General features: G+C 38.4%; 1 protein-coding gene across 3 annotated transcripts in view; it reads right to left on the bottom strand.

The window, feature by feature from the left end:
* Nucleotides 1–3,240: 3,240 nt before the first annotated feature.
* The window catches only part of LOC118889204 (zinc finger protein 81), an 84,667-nt gene continuing 70,314 nt past the window's right edge, over nt 3,241–17,593 (bottom strand). For 2 of the 3 annotated variants that reach the window (XM_036840985.1, XM_036840986.1), the window contains exon 4: nt 3,652–6,532. In XM_036840985.1, the coding sequence (XP_036696880.1) occupies nt 4,824–6,532 (1,709 nt within the window). In that variant the 3' untranslated portion in view covers nt 3,652–4,823. Of the gene's footprint in view, nt 6,533–17,593 lie in introns of all 3 variants that reach the window. The other variant, XM_036840984.1, reaches the window with a different exon arrangement.

The following is a 17,593-nucleotide window of genomic DNA, read 5'->3' as shown; positions in this document are numbered from 1 at the left end:
CTAGACTGGGAGAATATGCTCCCAAACTCACTCATGTGGGTCTCTCCATAGGGCTGCCTCATGCTTCCCCTAGAGTAAGCCCTCTGAGAGTGACAGCATCCAAAATGGAAGCCCCCATCTTTCTGTAACCTAATCTTGGATGTGACATCCCATTACCTCTGCCTCATTCTATTCACTAGAACCAAGTCACTAATCCAGCCCAAACTCAAGGGAACAGAATTACACAAGGTTGTAGATACCAAGAGGTGGGGATAATTCAAGGTCATCTCAGAGGCTGCCGACTACAGTGGGCTTGACCATGGCTAGATGGATAGAATGGCTTCATTCACACATCTGGCAGATGAAATACGGTTGGTCTAGGGCACCTCAACTGGGATGGCTCATCTCTGCCCCATCACTGCTCCGTAAGGTCTCTCATCCTCTAGTAGCATAACCCAGGCTTTTTCACACTTGGGCTCAGGATTTCAAAGAGCAGCAGGAGTGGGCAAACCTCAGTGTGCAAGTACTTCTCAAGCCTCTGCTTGTGTCATATTTGCTAATGTCCTACTGGCCAAAGAAGTGGCCAAATCCAGTTTCAAGGGCTGGAGACACAGACTCTACCTCTTGGGTGAAGTGGCAAAGTCATATTGAAAGGTGGCATATATTCTGATGGTAGTGGCCAAAGGAGACCATCCAGACTTCTGGGTTCTGGCTAGAATGTAGACACCTGAAAAGAGCTCCCATTCTTATAATTAGAAAAAATTCAGGTAATCTACAAAATCATAACTTTTCTTGAACTCATCATAGAGCAACCAACTAGCTTGATATATAAGACAAATGCCTCAAAGGAGACAGGAAGTTATCACTGGTCACCTATGGCAGAGCAGGAAGGAAGATGGGTCTACCACACCAGCAGTAAGAATTCAGCAAGAATTTTAAATAAATTTCTAAAGGCTGAGTGTGGGATAGTGTGAGAATACAGGACCTCTGAGAGCTGGAGACCTAGGGGTATTTGGCCCCCATTTGCAGGTTCTTCTCCACAGACCTCCACTGGGTGCTCACAAGAAACACTGGGGATAGGGTGGGACTGGAGAAAGCCTCTCTCAGTGGTGTAGGCCTGCAAGGGGACAGCTGCTGATACAGAAATGGCACAAAGCCCCAATGGGACCCTATTCCCTTACAAAACAAAAGCCTTAAGCCACTGGGGGAAGTGCAGCAAACCTTGTTGCCCACAGGACATAGGTGAAGATCCACTGTGGCTAGAGGAAAGGAAAAGGGAAAAAACCTTCCACTCACAGGGTAAGGGCAGGAAACCATCCTAGGCCCAGACCATTGAAGGCTTTATACTAATGGGGAGGGCAGGATCACTGAAAAAGCCTCACCCTCCAAGACCTAAGACTGAGGCTGGCCCAGGACAACTCCTGTCCCCACACTCATCAGGTCACCAAGACCCAGGTAATAATAGAAGTCTACTACTAAGGGAGAAGCAAGAGCATAGAGAGGGAGCCTCTCTGAGATGCAGGCACATAGGAAACGCCTAAAGGCAAGGGTGGTTCAGGAATATTGAGAAAAATTATCTGGAAAATCAGTGCCTATTCTAAGCACAAGGTAACACTAGAGAAATTTGAAGTCATTGACACACTGCAGGTAAAGAGAGCAACAAAACCTAAACCCAGCCTAAATCCTGACTAGATGGACTCAATTCCCCTATGCTAATGACCTATAAGGAAAGCAGCCATTATCTACTCCCAGGAATAAATATTTACCTCAGTTTCTACTCTCCTACATACAACATCGGACATTCAGCCAAAAATTACATGCAAAACAGCAAGAGAAAACAATCTACTGTCAAGAGACAAAGCAATCAGCAGATCCAGACTCAGTTGATCCAGATGTTGGAACTGTCAAACAGGGAATTTAAAATAACAATGATTAATTAATATGTTAAAGAGGGCAGTGGAAAATGTAAACAACAGGTATGAACAGATGGGGAATTTCAGCAGAGAGAATGGAAATACTAGAAATAAAAAGAAAACATAACTGAGATGAAGAATGCCTTCAATGGGTTCATCAGTAGATCTAACAGAGCCAGGGTAGGGGTTAAAAACCAGTCAACTTGAAGATAGGTTAATAGAAATTATCCCAACTGAAATACAAAGCAAAATAATGACTGAAAACAGGCATACATATAGGGATGGAAATTTGTAGCATTTTCTATCTAACAGTCTCTCTTCTGGTCATAAATTATTTACATTATCATACCATGCAAAATATGTTCACCTTCATTCCAAGACCTCTAAACGTTTATCCCAAATTATAGCAACAGGCTCAAATCTAAGACCTTAAGTCTTCTGCATCAGGTTCAGATATGGCTGAGGCTCCTTGGGTGCAGTTTCTCAGTTTCTTGATCCAGAGACCTGTGAGTTAAATGACAAGGTATATGACCACCCCCCCCAACCCAACACACACACACACACACACACACACACACACACACACACACACACATAAATATAAATACAATAGTGAGATAGGGACAGGATAACTGCAACAGATACTCCCATTCAAAAAGGGGAAGAACAAGAGGCACATATCAGTCACTGTTCCATAATAATTCTGAAATCCCACAGAGCAAATATTGTCAGGTATCCCTGCCCCAGGGGCAAATAATGTTTCTTGCTTAGGTCACAGTTCTACCTGGGAATGGCTTCCCAGTCCATTTTAGTACATTGTTCTTGGGTCTCCTCTCTGAGACAGCCTTCTTTTCCCATAAGAAATGGCCCATGTTTGCAGCTGAGTAACTTTCTCAGCGTGCTTCCTGTTCACAGAAGTTAGAAAGGGGAGTCCAGAGGCCACTTTTCATTTTGGACTGTTTCAGTCCCTTTAAGTCCAACCTGGAGGTAGTTTTGCTAGTAAAGCTCTATTAAAAATGTTACAAGTTTCTATGAATCTGGTTTGTATTTACTCCATGTCCCAAATGCGACATCAACAATTCTTTTTACCCTCCCTACTGTGAGCAGTGTGTCAGGCTACTGGGACAATGTTGTGAAGTTTTTAGAAGCTGTTTGACTTAGCTGAGAGAGTCTCCCAAACTCCAACCTAAATATTTCACACATTTTAACAAAGGGTCTTAGAGCCACATCTACGATTTGATCTCTACCCTTGGGCCATTTTTTCACCTTGAGAATATTTTGGTGGCTGGAGAGACTGGAGATGTGAAGCAGTTATTTTCCAACCCAGCCAAGTCCTGGCTTTTCTGTTATTTCTTCTGAATTCTGCTCGCAAATGGAAGAGTTATTTGCTTAGTTCATACTTTTCTTTCTGTATCTTATCATATGCAGCTAAAAGAAGCAAACTGATACTTCCAACATTCTGTTGGAAATCTCTTTAGCCAGATCCACAAGTTCATTTGGTACATTCTCTATCTTTCCACAGAGGATGGTGACTGTTTTGCTATTTTTTGCTATTTTTTTCCCTTACTAAACAACACAGACTGCCATGATTTCCAGCCTTTCTTAACAGTTTTCCTCATTGTTTTTCCAGTCTCTGCCTGCTGCTCAGGCCCAAAGCTAATGTCACGTCTTATGTTTTGATACAATACCCCCAGTAGGCGTACACTTTTAGGTATTACTTAGCATTTGCTGTGCAACAGACTACCCCAAACTTAGTAGCTTAAAACAATAATCATTTTATTTATCTCATAATTCTCCAGGTTGGCTGGGATAACTGGTGTGGCTCTTCTGGTGTGGGCTGGCGTGGCTGGGGCTGAAGGTTGATGAAGGCCTCACTCCCATGTCTGGCATTTGGTCTAAGGGGCTTCAGCTGGCCTGGTTCATCTCTGTTCCATGTGGCTTCTCATCCCTCAGTAATGAGTTTCTTCACACGAAGGTCTTGGAATTCCAAAGAGCAGCAAGAGAGGGTAAGACTCGAGGCAGGCTTTACACACTTCCCCAGCATCTTCTTGAATCTCTTTGTTAATGTACATTGGCCAAAACAAGTCACATGGCCAAGCTCAGAGTCAAGGAGTAGAGAGACAGCTCTACCTCTTAATAAGAAAAACAACAGAGTAATATTACAAAGGGGGGTGCATAAAAAAAGATGGGAGAGATCTGTGGCTATTTTGCATTGTACCACAATGAAGGAAGATAAAAATATGATGTCATGGAAACCAGTATGAATGATAGGATTATATTTATGTGTTCATGTAAAATTATATCAGCAGATGTGTGTATATATAAAACCATAATGACTTTAAAACTGTGGATTCACATGAGCAAAATATTCAATAGGAAACATATTTGATAGCCACAATTACATTAAATCCAAAAAAAAATTTCAATTCAATTATTCCTCCCATTGTGCAATGTGTTCTGCTACAAATACCCTACAGAACTGAGAGCAGGTCTACACATTAAATATATCATTTTGTTGTCCTACCTTTTGTTTTGTTGACACTTTAAATTGCTTAATATAACACAGTAAACATTACAGTCATTTATATAATTTTGCATACTCCATCTGTAAAGAATTTGGTAATAACTTGCCTTATATAATACTTTGTACAGGAAGGCTTTTCCTAATGCCTCAAACTGACAGCATTTTCCCCAGTATGAATTCTATTATATTTTGTGAGGCTGTGAAAATATGGAAGTTCCCCTTCATTCAGTGCATTCTTAGAGGGTCTCTTCCAAATAATTTTTCTCATCTCAGGTGAAAGAGCCTGATGAATTCTTTTTATTATACAATGTATTCATATATGATCGGTCTTGGTTGAATTTTATAATACACACTTAGACCTGATTTCTGTGATAAGGTTTTCTCATTTTCAAGAAACAGGGTTACTTTCATGTATGAATATTGCGATGCATACTCAGAACTGATTTCTGAGTGAAGCCCTTTCCACAGTCACTACATTTATAGGGTTTCTCTCCAGTATGAATTGTCTGGTGTTTATTGAAATTTGACCTGTCAGTGAAAGCTTTCCCACATTCTGCACATATATATGGTTTCTCTCCTGTGTGAATTCGTTGATGTACTTTGAGATGTGGTTTCTTGGAGAAGGATTTCTCACAGTCAGAACATTTATAAGGCTTCTCTGTAGTATGGATTCTCTGATGTGTAATTAACTCTGACTTCTGGATGAAGGCCCTCCCACAATCAGCACAGACATAGGGTTTCTCTCCAGTATGAATTGTCTGGTGTTTATTGAAATTTGACCTGTCTGTGAAGGCTTTCCCACATTCTGCACATATATAAGACTTCTCTCCAGTATGAGATTTCTGGTGAGTATTGAGATTTGACCTGTTGGTAAAGGCCTTCCCACAGTCAGTGCATATATAGGGTTTCTCTCCTGTGTGAATTCGCTTATGCATCTGGAGTTGTGACTTAGAAGGGAAAGATTTCGCACAGTCACTGCATTCATAAGGCTTCTCTCCAGTATGAATCCTTTGATGTGCAATCAAGTGTGCCTTTTGGATGAAGGCCTGTCCACATTCAGTACATATGTAGGATCTCTCTCCTGTATGAATTCTCTGATGCATTCTGAGCGTTGATTTTTGGGTAAAGGCTTTCCCACACTCACTGCACTTGTGGTGTCTCTCTCCAGTATGAATTTTCTGATGTACATTGAGGGCTGAGTTCAGGGAGAAGCCTTTCCCACATTCACTGCATTCATAAAGTTTTTCTCCAGTATGGGTTGTCTGATGCCTAAGTAGAGATGACACTTGGAAAAATGATTTTCCACATTCACTACATTTATAGGGTTTTTCTCTAGTATGAATTTTCTCATGCATAATTAATTCTGAATTTTGGATGAACGCCTTCCCACACTCAGAACATATATATAGTTTTTCATCTCTATGAACTCTCAAATATATACTGAGTAGTGGCTTCTGTGTAAAAACATTCACACATTTGCTAAGTTCATGAGGTTTTTCCATAGTATGAATTCTCTGAGGTGCAAAGAGGTGTGACCTCTGGGTGAAGATCTTCCCAAGTTCAGTACACATATTTGCTTTCTCCCCAACAGGAAATTTCAGATTGTGACTGAGTGCTTGTTTGAGGCTGAAGACTTTGCCACACTGATTGCTGTCACAGAATTTCACTCCTGTATGTGTATTTTCATGGTTAGTATAAGAAGAGCTCTGGGTGAAAACTTGACCGTGTCCAATAATTTTATCAAAGTTCTTTGTTGCATTGTTTTTATTATGAATAGGTACATCTAAATTATACTTTAAACTCTTTCCAAATGAGTCACGTTTATGGGATCTTTTCTGTGAAGGAATAAGATTTGGGCCTGGATGAACAAATTTTCCACTGTCTTTATATTCATAATCCCATTCTGTATTCAACATTTTCTTATTGATGAAAGCAGCATGACTCAGAGGTTTGTTCTGTTTTTCCTGATAGCTTTTTATCTGTTCAGCACCGTGCCACAGTTCTTCTAAAATGGAATACAATGAATCATCTCTTGTATCTTCACCCTCCATTTCAGTATGAAATGAAACTTTTCCAGAAATTCTTTTTTGTGAGGTCTTAATCCCAAACTTTCCATCTAAAAAGAGAATGAAAAAGTAAAATTGACACAAAGAATAGACAGCAGAAGATTAAAAGGTACACGTAAATTAATCCAAATTGAACACAGGGAAACCAGTAAATTTGATGATGATGATGATGATGATGATGATGATGATGATGATGATGACAATGACAGAAAGTACATATATAGCACTTATTATGTGCCAAGCTCTTATATGACACGATGTTCCAGGCATTGTTCTAAGAAATATATACATATGAACTCATTTAATCCTTTCAAAAGCCCTATGAGGTATTTTCTATTATTATCCACCATTGTAGATAAGGAAAGTGAAGTTCAGAATGATTTTATATATATATATATATATATATATATATATATATATATATATTCAGTATTGGAGATTGGAGTTCAGCTAAGCAATCTAGCTCTATTTTGGTAGGGGATATCAAGAAGGGTGAAGTGAAGATTAAACAGACAAGGGTTTTAAGGGGAAATTTCTGTGGAGAGCCTAGGCTTGAAGGGGTGACTCAGAGTCTAAGTCTTCATTAGCTTGGCTTGAAGGGGTGACTCAGAGTCTAAGTCCTCATTAGCGTTCAATTCTAAATCCTCACTTATCTCACTGCTTCTTGCTTATGAGCAACAATATCAAATTAAGGTGATAAAAAACAGTTAAATTTGCTAAGAGAGTAGATCCTAAAAATTCTCATCACGAGGAAAAATTTTTTCTTTCTCTTTTTTGTATCTATACGATATGGATGTTAACTAAACTTACTGTGGCAATCATTTCATGATATATATGTCCAGTCATTATGCTGTACACATTAAATTTATACCATGATGTATGTCAATTATATCTCAAAAAAACTGAAAAAATTAATTTATTCATGCCTATAGGAAAAATATTGTGATCACAGCCATCTTGACCTATACAAACAATAAATGGATGTCTATACTCCAACTCTCCATCCAGGTGTTATTGTTTTCTTGGAACAAAAATTATATATATTTAACAAGAAGTACAAAATCAGAGAGATGACAAACCAACTGTGGTAGACTGAATGCTGCCCACCAGAATCTGTTTCATCATTCTTTTGCAAAAACAGAGTAGTAGCCAGGCATATGGCTGCCCAGTCATATAACATTTCTCAACCTCCTTTGAAAATTGGTGTGGCCATGTGACAATGTTCTAAACAGAATGTGAGAGAAAATAATGGGTGCTACCTTCAAACCAGAGCATTGAAACAGTAGGCATGTTTTCTCTATACCTTCTTCTACCCTCTTGCTTACTAAAACCTGGACTTGACGGCAACATGGATTCAAACATGCAGATGCCACAAAGAATCCAAGAGACAGCGGAGTTGAGTAATGGAAGGAATCTGGATTCACGAATAAGCAGGAGCAACTAGGTTTTCCAATGGCCTGTGATATTAGAGACTTTATATAAGAGAGAAATAAAATTCTGTATTTAAGTCACTGTATCTAATGCTCTCTTTACTACTGTAAATTACCTTTAACACAATTAATATACTATTCTTGCCCAGAGTGGGAATCACAGATTGTTCCATCACAAGTACAGTTCATGAGACATATGCCAATCTCAATAATAATTGTAAAATGAAGAATTACACACTATCTCACCAGCAAGAGTTTTTAGATACTGAGAATGCTCTGAATCATCAAATCCAGTTTTCCCCTGTTAGTCATTTTGATACTGTACTCTGAACACATGTCCCATAAAAAATCTCATCCTCTTCTTTTTTTTAATTTTTTAACATCTTTATTGGAGTATAATTACTTTACAAGGGTGTGTTTGTTTCTGCTTTATAACAAAGTGAATCAGCTATACATATACATATATCCCCATATCTCCTCCCTCTTGCATCTCCCTCCCACCTTCCCTATCCCACCCCTCTAGGTGGTCACAAATCACCGAGCTGATCTCCCTGTGCTTTGCAGATACTTCCCACTAGCTATCTATTTTACATTTGGTAGTATATATAAGTCCATGCCACTCTCTCACTTCGTCCCAGCTTACCCTTCCCCCTCCCCGTGTCCTCAAGTCCATTCTCTACGTCTGTGTCTTTATTCCTGTCCTGCCCCTAGGTTCGTCAGAACCATTGTTTTTTTGATTCCATATATATGTGTTAGCATACGGTATTTGTTTTTCTCTTTCTGACTTGCTTCACTCTGTATGACACACTCTAGGTCCACCCACCTCACTACAAATAACTCAATTACGTTTCTTTTTATGGCTGAGTAATATTCCATTGTATATATCTGCCACATCTTCTTTAAACATTCACCTGTCGATGGACACTCAGGTTGCTTCCATGTCCTGGCTATTGTAAATACACCTTCAATGAACATTGTGGTACATGACTCTTTTTGAATTATGGTTTTCTCAGGGTATATGCCCAGTAGTGGGATTGCTGGGTCGTATGGTAGTTCTATTTTTAGTTTTTTAAGGAACCTCCATACTGTTCTACATAGTGGCTGTATCAATTTACATTCCCACCAACAGTGCAAGAGGGTTCCCTTTTCTCTACACCCTCTCCAGCATTTATTGTTTGTAGATTTTTTGATGATGGCCACTCTGACCAGTGTGAGATGATATCTCATTGTAGTTTTGATTTGCATTTCTCTAATGATTAATGATGTTGAGCATTCTTTCATGTGTTTGTTGGCAATCTGTATATCTTCTTTGGAGAAATGTCTATTTAGGTCTTCTGCCCATTTTTGGACTGGGTTGTTTGGTTTTTTTGATATTGAGCTGCATGAGCTGCTTGTAAATTTTGGAGATTAATCGTTTGTCAGTTGCTTCATTTGCAAATATTTCCTCCCATTCTGAGGGTTGTCTTTTGGTCTTGTTTATGGTTTCCTTTGTTGTGCAAAAGCTTTTAAGTTTCATTAGGTCCCATTTGTTTATTTTTATTTCCGTTTCTCTAGGAGGTGGGTCAAAAAAGATCTTGCTGTGATTTATGTCATATTGTTCTGCCTATGTTTTCCTCTAAGAGTTTTATAGTGTCTGGCCTTACATTTAGGTCCTTAACCCATTTTCAGTTTATTTTTGTGTATGGTGTTAGGGAGTGTTCTAATTTCATTCTTTTACATGTAGCTGTCCAGTTTTCCCAGCACCACTTATTGAAGAGACTATCTTTTCTCCATTGTATATTCTTGCCTCCTTTATCAAAAATAAGTTGACCATATGTGCGTGGGTTTATCTCTGGGCTTTCTATCCTGTTCCATTTATCTATATTTCTGTTTTTGTGCCAGTACCATACTGTCTTGATTACTGTAGCTTTGTAGTATAGTCTGAAGTCAGGGAGCCTGATTTCTCCAGCTCCGTTTTTCTTTCTCAAGACTGCTTTGGCTATTTGGGGTCTTTTGTGTTTCCATACACATTGTGAAATTTTTGCTTCTAGTTCTGTGAAAAATGCCATTGGTAGTTTGATAGGGATTGCATTGATTGCTTTGGGTAGTATAGTCATTTTCACAATGTTGATTCTTCCAATCTGAGAACATGGTATATCTCTCCATCTGTTTGTATCATCTTTAATTTCTTTCATCAGTGTCTTATAGTTTTCTGCATACAGGTCTTCTGTCTCCTTAGGTAGGTTTATTCCTAAGTATTTTATTCTTTTTGTTGCAATGGTAAATGGGAGTGTTTCCTTAATTTCTCTTTCAGAATTTTCATCATTAGTGTATAGGAATGCAAGAGATTTCTGTGCATTAATTTTGTATCCTGCTACTTTACCAAATTCATTGATTAGCTCTAGTAGTTTTCTGGTAGAGTCTTTAGTATGCTCTATGTATTGTATCATGTCATCTGCAAACAGTGACAGCTTTACTTCTTCTTTTCCAGTTTGGATTCCTTTTCTTTCTTTTTCTTCTCTGATTGCTGTGGCTAAAACTTCCAAAACTATGTTGAATAACAGTGGGGAGAGTGGGCAACCTTGTCTTGTTCCTGATCTTAGTGGAAATGGTTTCAGTTTTCACCATTGAGAACGATGTTGGCTGTGGGTTTGTCATATATGGCCTTTATTATGTTGAGGTAAGTTCCCTCTATGTCTACTTTCTGGAGAGTTTTTATCATAAATGGGTGTTGAATTTTGTCAAATGCTTTTTTTTTTCTTTTTATAAATTTATTTATCTATTTTTGGCTGCGTTGAGTCTTCGTTGTTGTGCATGGGCTTTCTCTAGTTGCGGGGAGCAGGGGCTCCTCTTCATTGCGGTGCGCAGGCTTCTCATTGCAGTGACTTCTCTTGTTGCGGAGCACGGGCTCTAGGCGCACACAGGCTTCAGTAGTTGTGGCTCACAGACTCTGGAGCACAGGCTCAGCAGTTGTGGAGCATGGGCTTAGTTGCTCCGCGGCATGTGGGATCTTCCCCGGGCCAGGGCTTGAACCCGTGTCCCCTGCCTTGGCAGGCGGATTCTTAACCACTGCGCCACCAGGGAAGCCCCTTGTTGAAAGCTTTTACTGCATCTATTGAGATGATCATATGGTTTTTCTCCTTCAATTTGTTCATATGTTTTATCATATTGATTGGTTTGCGTATATGCAAGAATCCTTGCATTCCTGGGATAAACCCCACTTAATCATGGTGTATGATCCTTTTACTGTGCTGTTGGATTCTGTTTGCTAGTATTTTGTTGAGGATATTTGCATGTATGTTCATCAGTGATATTGGCCTGTAGTTTTCTTTGTGACATCTTTGTCTGGTTTTGGTATCAGGGTGATGGTGGCCTCGTAGAATGAGTTGGGGAGTGTTCCTCCCTCTGCTATATTTTGGAAGAGTTTGAGAAGGATAGGTGTTAGCTCTTCTCTAAATGTTTGATAGAATTCGCCTGTGAAGCCATCTGGTCCTGGGCTTTTGTTTGTTGGAAGATTTTTAATCACGGTCTCAATTTCAGTGCTTGTGATTGGTCTGCTTACATTTTCTATTTCTTCCTGCTTCAGTCTCAGAAGGTTGTGCTTTTCTAAGAATCTGTCCATTTCTTCCAGGTTGTCCATTTTATTGGCATATAGTTGCTTGTAGTAATCTCTCATGATCCTTTGTATTTCTGAAGTGTCAGTTGTTACTTCTCCTTTTTCAAGACTATTGAGTCTTCTCCCTTTTTCTCTTGATGAGTCTGGCTAACGGTTTATCAATTTTGTTTATCTTCTCAAAGAACCAGCTTTTAGTTTTATTGATCTTTGCTATTGTTTCCTTCATTTCTTTTTCATTTATTTCTGATCTGATCTTTATGATTTCTTTCCGTCTGCTAACTTTGGGGTTTTTTTGTTCTTCTTTCTCTAATTGCTTTAGGTGTAAGTTTAGGTTGTTTATTTGAGATGTTTTTTGTTTCTTGAGGTAGGATTGCATTGCTATAAACTTCCCTCTTAGAACTGCTTTTGCTGCATTCCATAGGTTTTGGGTTGTCGTGTTTTCATTGTCATTTGTTTCTAGGTATTTTTTTGATTTCCTCTTTGATTTCTTCAGTGATCTCTTGGTTATTTAGTAGTGTATTGTTTAGCCTCCATGTGTTTGTAATTTTTACAGATTTTTTTCCCCTGTAATTGATATCTAGTCTCATAGCATTGTGATCAGAAAAGATACTTGATATGATTTCAATTTTCTTAAATTTACCAAGGCTTGGTTTGTGACCCAGGATATGATCTATCCTGGAGAATGTTCCATGAGCACTTGAGAAGAAAGTGTATTCTGTTGTTTTTGGATGGAATGTCCTATAAATATCAATTAAGTCCATCTTGTTTAATGTATCATTTAAAGCTTGTGTTTCCTTATTTATTTTCATTTTGGATGATCTGTCCATTGGTGAAAGTGGGGTGTTAAAGTCCCCTACTATGATTGTGTTACTGCCGATTTCTCCTTTTATGGCTGTTAGCATTTGCCTTCTGTACTGAGGTGCTCCTATGTTGGGTGCATAAATATTTACAATTGTTCTATCTTCTTCTTGGATTGATCCCTTGATCATTATGTAGTGTCCTTCTTTGTCTCTTGTAATAGTCTTATTTTAAAGTTTATTTTGTCTGATATGAGAATTGCTACTCCAGCTTTCTTTTGATTTCCATTTGCATGGAATATCTTTTTCCATCCCCTCACTTTCAGTCTGTATGTGTCCCTAGGTCTGAAGTGGGTCTCTTGTAGACAGCATATATACGGGTCTTGTTTTTGTATCCATTCAGCCAGTCTATGTCTTTTGGTTGGAGCATTTAATCCATTTACATTTAAGGTAGTTATCGATATGTATGTTCCTATTACCATTTTCTTAATTGTTTTGGGTTTGTTATTGTAGGTCTTTTCCTTCTCTTGTGTTTCCTGCCTAGAGAAGTTCCTTTAGCATTTGTTGTAAAGCTGGTTTGGTGGTGGTGAATTCTTTTAGCTTTTACTTGTCTGTAAAGGTTTTAGTTTCTCCATCGAATCTGAATGAGATCCTTGCTGGGTGCAGTAATCTTGGTTGTAGTTTTTTCCCTTTCATCACTTTAAATATGTTCTGACACTCGCTTCTGGCTTGCAGAGTTTCTGCTGAAAGATCAGCTGTTAACCTTATGGGGATTCCTTTGTATGTTATTTGTTGTTTTTCCCTTGCTGCTTTTAATATTTTTTCTTTGTATTTAATTTTTGGTAGTTTGATTAATATGTGTCTTGGCATGTTTCTCCTTGGATTTATCCTCTATGGGACTCTCTGTGCTTCCTGGACTTGATTGACTATTTCCTTTCCCATATTTGGGAAGTTTTCAACTATAACCTCTTCAAATATTTTCTCAGTCCCTTTCTTTTTCTCTTCTTCTTCTGGGACCCCTATAATTCGAATGTTGGTGCGTTTAATGTTGTCCCAGAGGTCTCTGAGAGTGTCCTCAATTCTTTTCATTCTTTTTTCTTTATTCTGCTGTTCGGTAGTTATTTCCACTATTTTATCTTCCAGGTCACTTATCAGTTCTTCTGCCTCAGTTATTCTGCTATAGATTCCTTCTAGAGAAGTTTTAATTTCATTTATTGTGTTGTTCATCGTTGTTTGTTTTCTCTTTAGTTCTTCTAGATTCTTGTTAAACGTTTCTTATATTTTCTCCATTCTATTTCCAAGATTTTGGATCATCTTTACTATCATTACTCTGAATTCTTTTTCAGGTAGACTGCCTATTTCCTCATCATTTGTTTGGTCTGGTGGGTTTTTACCTTGCTCCTTCATCTGCTGTGTGTTTCTCTGTCTTTTCATTTTGTTTAACTTACTGTGTTTGGGGTCTCCTTTTCACAGGCTGCAGGTTCATAGTTCCCGTTGTTTTTGGTGTCTGCCCCCAGTGGCTAAGGTTGGTTCAGTGGGTTGTGTAGGCTTCCTGGTGGAGGGGACTGGTGCTTGTGTTCTGGTGGATGAGACTGGATCTTGTCTTTCTGGTGGGCAGGGCCCTGTCCGGTGGTGTGTTTTGGGGTGTCTGTGACCTTATTATGATTTTAGACAGCCTCTCTGCTAATGGGTGGGGTTGTGTTCCTATCTTGCTAGTTGTTTGGCATAGGGTGTCCAGCACTGTAGCTTGCTGGTCGTTGAGTGGAGCTGGGAGGTCTCTGGTGGACCAGTGTGCTGAACTCGGCTCTCCCACCTCAGAGGCACAGGACTGACACCCAGCCGGAGCACCAAGACCCTGTCAGCCAAATGGCTCAGAAGAAAAGAGAGAAAAAAAGAAAGAAAGAAAGAAAGAAAGAAAATAAAATAAAGTTATTAAAATAAAAATTTTTTTAAAGTATTAAAAATTAAAAAAAATTAAAAAGTAATAAAAAAAAGAAAGAAAGAAGAGAGCAACCAAACCAAAAAACAAATCCATCAATGATAACAAGCACTAAAAACTATAGTAAAAAAAAAAAAACAGACAGAACCCTAGGACAAATGGAAAAGCAAAGCCAGACAGCCAAAATCCCACAAAGAAGCATACACATACACACTCGCAAGGGAATTTTCACAAGGGAAAAAGGAAAAAAAAATATATCTTTTGGGAAGTCTGAGGTCTTCTGCCAGCGTTCAGTAGGTGTTCTGTAGGAGTTGTTCCACATGTAGATGTATTTCTGATGTATTTGTGGGGAGGAAAGTGATCTCCGTCTTACTCCTCCACCATCTTGAAGGCCTCTCCCTCCTCTTATTCTTAAGTTGCATTTTATTCTCATACATTTGGCTTTACTTTATTTGGAAGTTATTAAGCCCTGGATTCCTAGGCTTGGTTTTAGAGGTGGCTTCACTTCTCACTTTACTTAACACTTAAATGTATATAAAATGTCTAACATAAATAGAACTTAACTTCTAACCCCCTGCTGTATTGGACAATATTTAGATCACCAGCACCAATATTCATTGTAAAAAATTTGCTCCTGCAATAAAAAGCTTCTCTACACCTTTCCTGATCCCACAGATTCAATGAACAGTACATAAATGGAGAGTCATCAGTCTAGAAAGAGCTGTGCAGGCAAACTGGCATTCTCTTTGCCACTCAAAAAAATGCCTCCCAAAAGTCCAGTTTATTCCCAAATAAAAGGACATGTTCATATCCTCTTCCTCCATTTCTGCTTAGCATCTTCTTTTGTGCTATTTAAAAATGTATGTATGCTTCATCAAATAGTTTGAGTCTTTTATTTTGAAAATTAATCTGATCATATTGCTAGTGAGACTTTTTTCTGAACCTCTGAAGCAGACACCCTATGTGCTATTCATTTTGCTAATCATTTTAATAGACTTCTAATAGCAGCCAAAAATAAATAAATGTTTAAAAAATAGAAACACAGAAGGGGCGAGCAGGTACAGCCACATCCCCAAACAGAAAAGCTTTCAGCCATTGTGCGCGCCTCCCGCGGGTGCAGCCCTGCTCCAGGCTTTTTGCATAGACGCACGGGCAATTGAATACAAAAAGGGCAGGCCTCCTCCGCCCTCCTTCTCACCCCCCTTCCTGCCCTGGGTGTGGAGCTCGGGCCAGGTGTGGGCTTGGGTGGTTGGTTACCGCCTTTTGCACCAGCGGCGGCGAGGAGCAGGGGGTGGTCGCTCTTTCTTTTTCTCTTAGAAGAGGTTTTAGCACAGGTTTCCTCGTTCTCACTTCCACCTCACCTCACCGCCTCCTGACCCCCCTTCTCCCCCTCCCTAATTAAAAAAAAGAAAAAAAGAAAAAAAAATAGAAACACAATGCATAGACAGTAAACTTTTAAATATTTGATTCCATTGTCTTTGCTTTCCAATTACAATCTATGTTACGTTGAATTTCTCTCAGTAGAACTTTTAAAAACCCTTTTGAAATAGAGCAAAATACTCATATTCTTGTCCCCCACAAATTTGATTAGTTAATATTGGTATTTTCTTTGTGCTTAGCATTTGGATAACGAAAATAAGATACAGGCTCTTATTTTCAGGGACTTTCAAAATTACTAGGGGCAGAAGCATCTGAGTGATGGGGGAACGGAAATGGAAAAGAGCAATAACTTTGGAGTAGGTAAGGGGAGTTTCATGGAATAGACGATAACCTGAAACAAAACGGAAGTGTCTATTGCCTAGATAGGCAAAGCACAAAATAATAAAGAGCCTAGATTCAGAGACGAACTTCATATTTGGTAGGCATTAAAGACAAGGTGAAAATCTGAGGAAAGCATGAATTAAGGAAACTGCACAGATACAACTTTAATTGGAAATAAATGGCCATGTTGTAGGTGGCACTGAGAGAAGAGCTATTGGTCATGTTTTATATAACATGGAGTAATTGACACAGGAAACTATATTCAATATCCTGTGATAAACTATAACAGAAAAGAATATGAAAAAGAATATATATATGTATAACTGAATCACTGTGTTGTACAGCATAAATTAACACAACATTGTAAATCAACTATACTTCAATAAAATAAATTTTAAAAAATAAAAATAAAATCATTTGGACTGCAAAAAATTAATATTTAATATTAATAGCTTTACTTCATAAAGCTAATGGCAAAGATAAATGCAGTGTCTCAGGTAATGAAATCTATCAGTGGCATTTAAGATGAACTAGAAACAAGAATGGAATCTGCAAATCCCATTAGGAACAGAGTAATCCAAGCATAAGAAAATACAGACTTACTCTAGGTGATGATACTAGGAGTTAAGATGAGAGGATATCTAAATAGTATTCTTTTAAAAAGAAAAAAAAGGAATTGCAGAGTAATTAGGAGAAGATAGCTAAGAGGGAAGAAACAAGAAACAGCAGAATCTGACAAAGTTTGGAATGTTGAAGATTCCTGATTTGGGCAATGATGATGCCAATTCCTCACATACTAAGTAAGGATGAATAAAGTAGAATATTCTGTGGGAATTGTCTAATATGTAGGTAAGTGTGGTACTAAAGCCCAGTTATAATATAGCAACTAGTGGTGCCAATATGGAAGTCATAAGAATACAAATAAAAAGCTTAAGTGTTCAGAATGGAAGAATCTTTTGAATTAATTACTACGGGAACAAATATCCAGAAGACAGTAAACAACATCCATAGCCAGTGGCATCTCAGTGGGGGGAAAAGGCTCAATGGAAAAGGAAGTGAGCAAATTAGGTACAAGTCAAGAATAGAAGAAAACTATATGGTCAGACAAGATAAAATAACAGGAACAAGAAATTCACAGGAGAGGAAACCCAAATGGATAACAGATATTAAAAAGGGGGAAAAACACCACAATACCACTTTACATCCATTAGATTGGCCACAAAATAAGAAATCTGGATAATGCCAAGTACTGGCATAGATGTGGTGAAATGGGCACACTTGTGTACAGCATGTATACTCCAATGATCAAGCAATACCATTCCTATATAAATATCCCCAAGGAATAATCTCACAGGCTCATAAGATGATCTGCATAAGAAATTCTTCATTTATTGAGGTATAATTTCTATACAGTAAAGTGCAGATCTTAAATGTAGAACTCATGAGTTTTTTCATATTATACCGCATGTAACCACCACCTAGATGAAAATATAAAATATTTTAATTATCCCAGGAAATTTCCTTGTGGTCCTTCCCAGTCAATTACTGACCTCCAGAGGTGACCACCATTCTGACCATGATGATACCTT

The sequence above is a fragment of the Balaenoptera musculus genome, chromosome X (genome assembly GCF_009873245.2).
Source record: "Balaenoptera musculus isolate JJ_BM4_2016_0621 chromosome X, mBalMus1.pri.v3, whole genome shotgun sequence".
Classification (NCBI taxonomy): domain Eukaryota; kingdom Metazoa; phylum Chordata; class Mammalia; order Artiodactyla; family Balaenopteridae; genus Balaenoptera; species Balaenoptera musculus.
The sequence above is the reverse complement of the archived record's forward strand: the minus strand, read 5'-3'. Positions and strand labels throughout refer to the sequence as shown.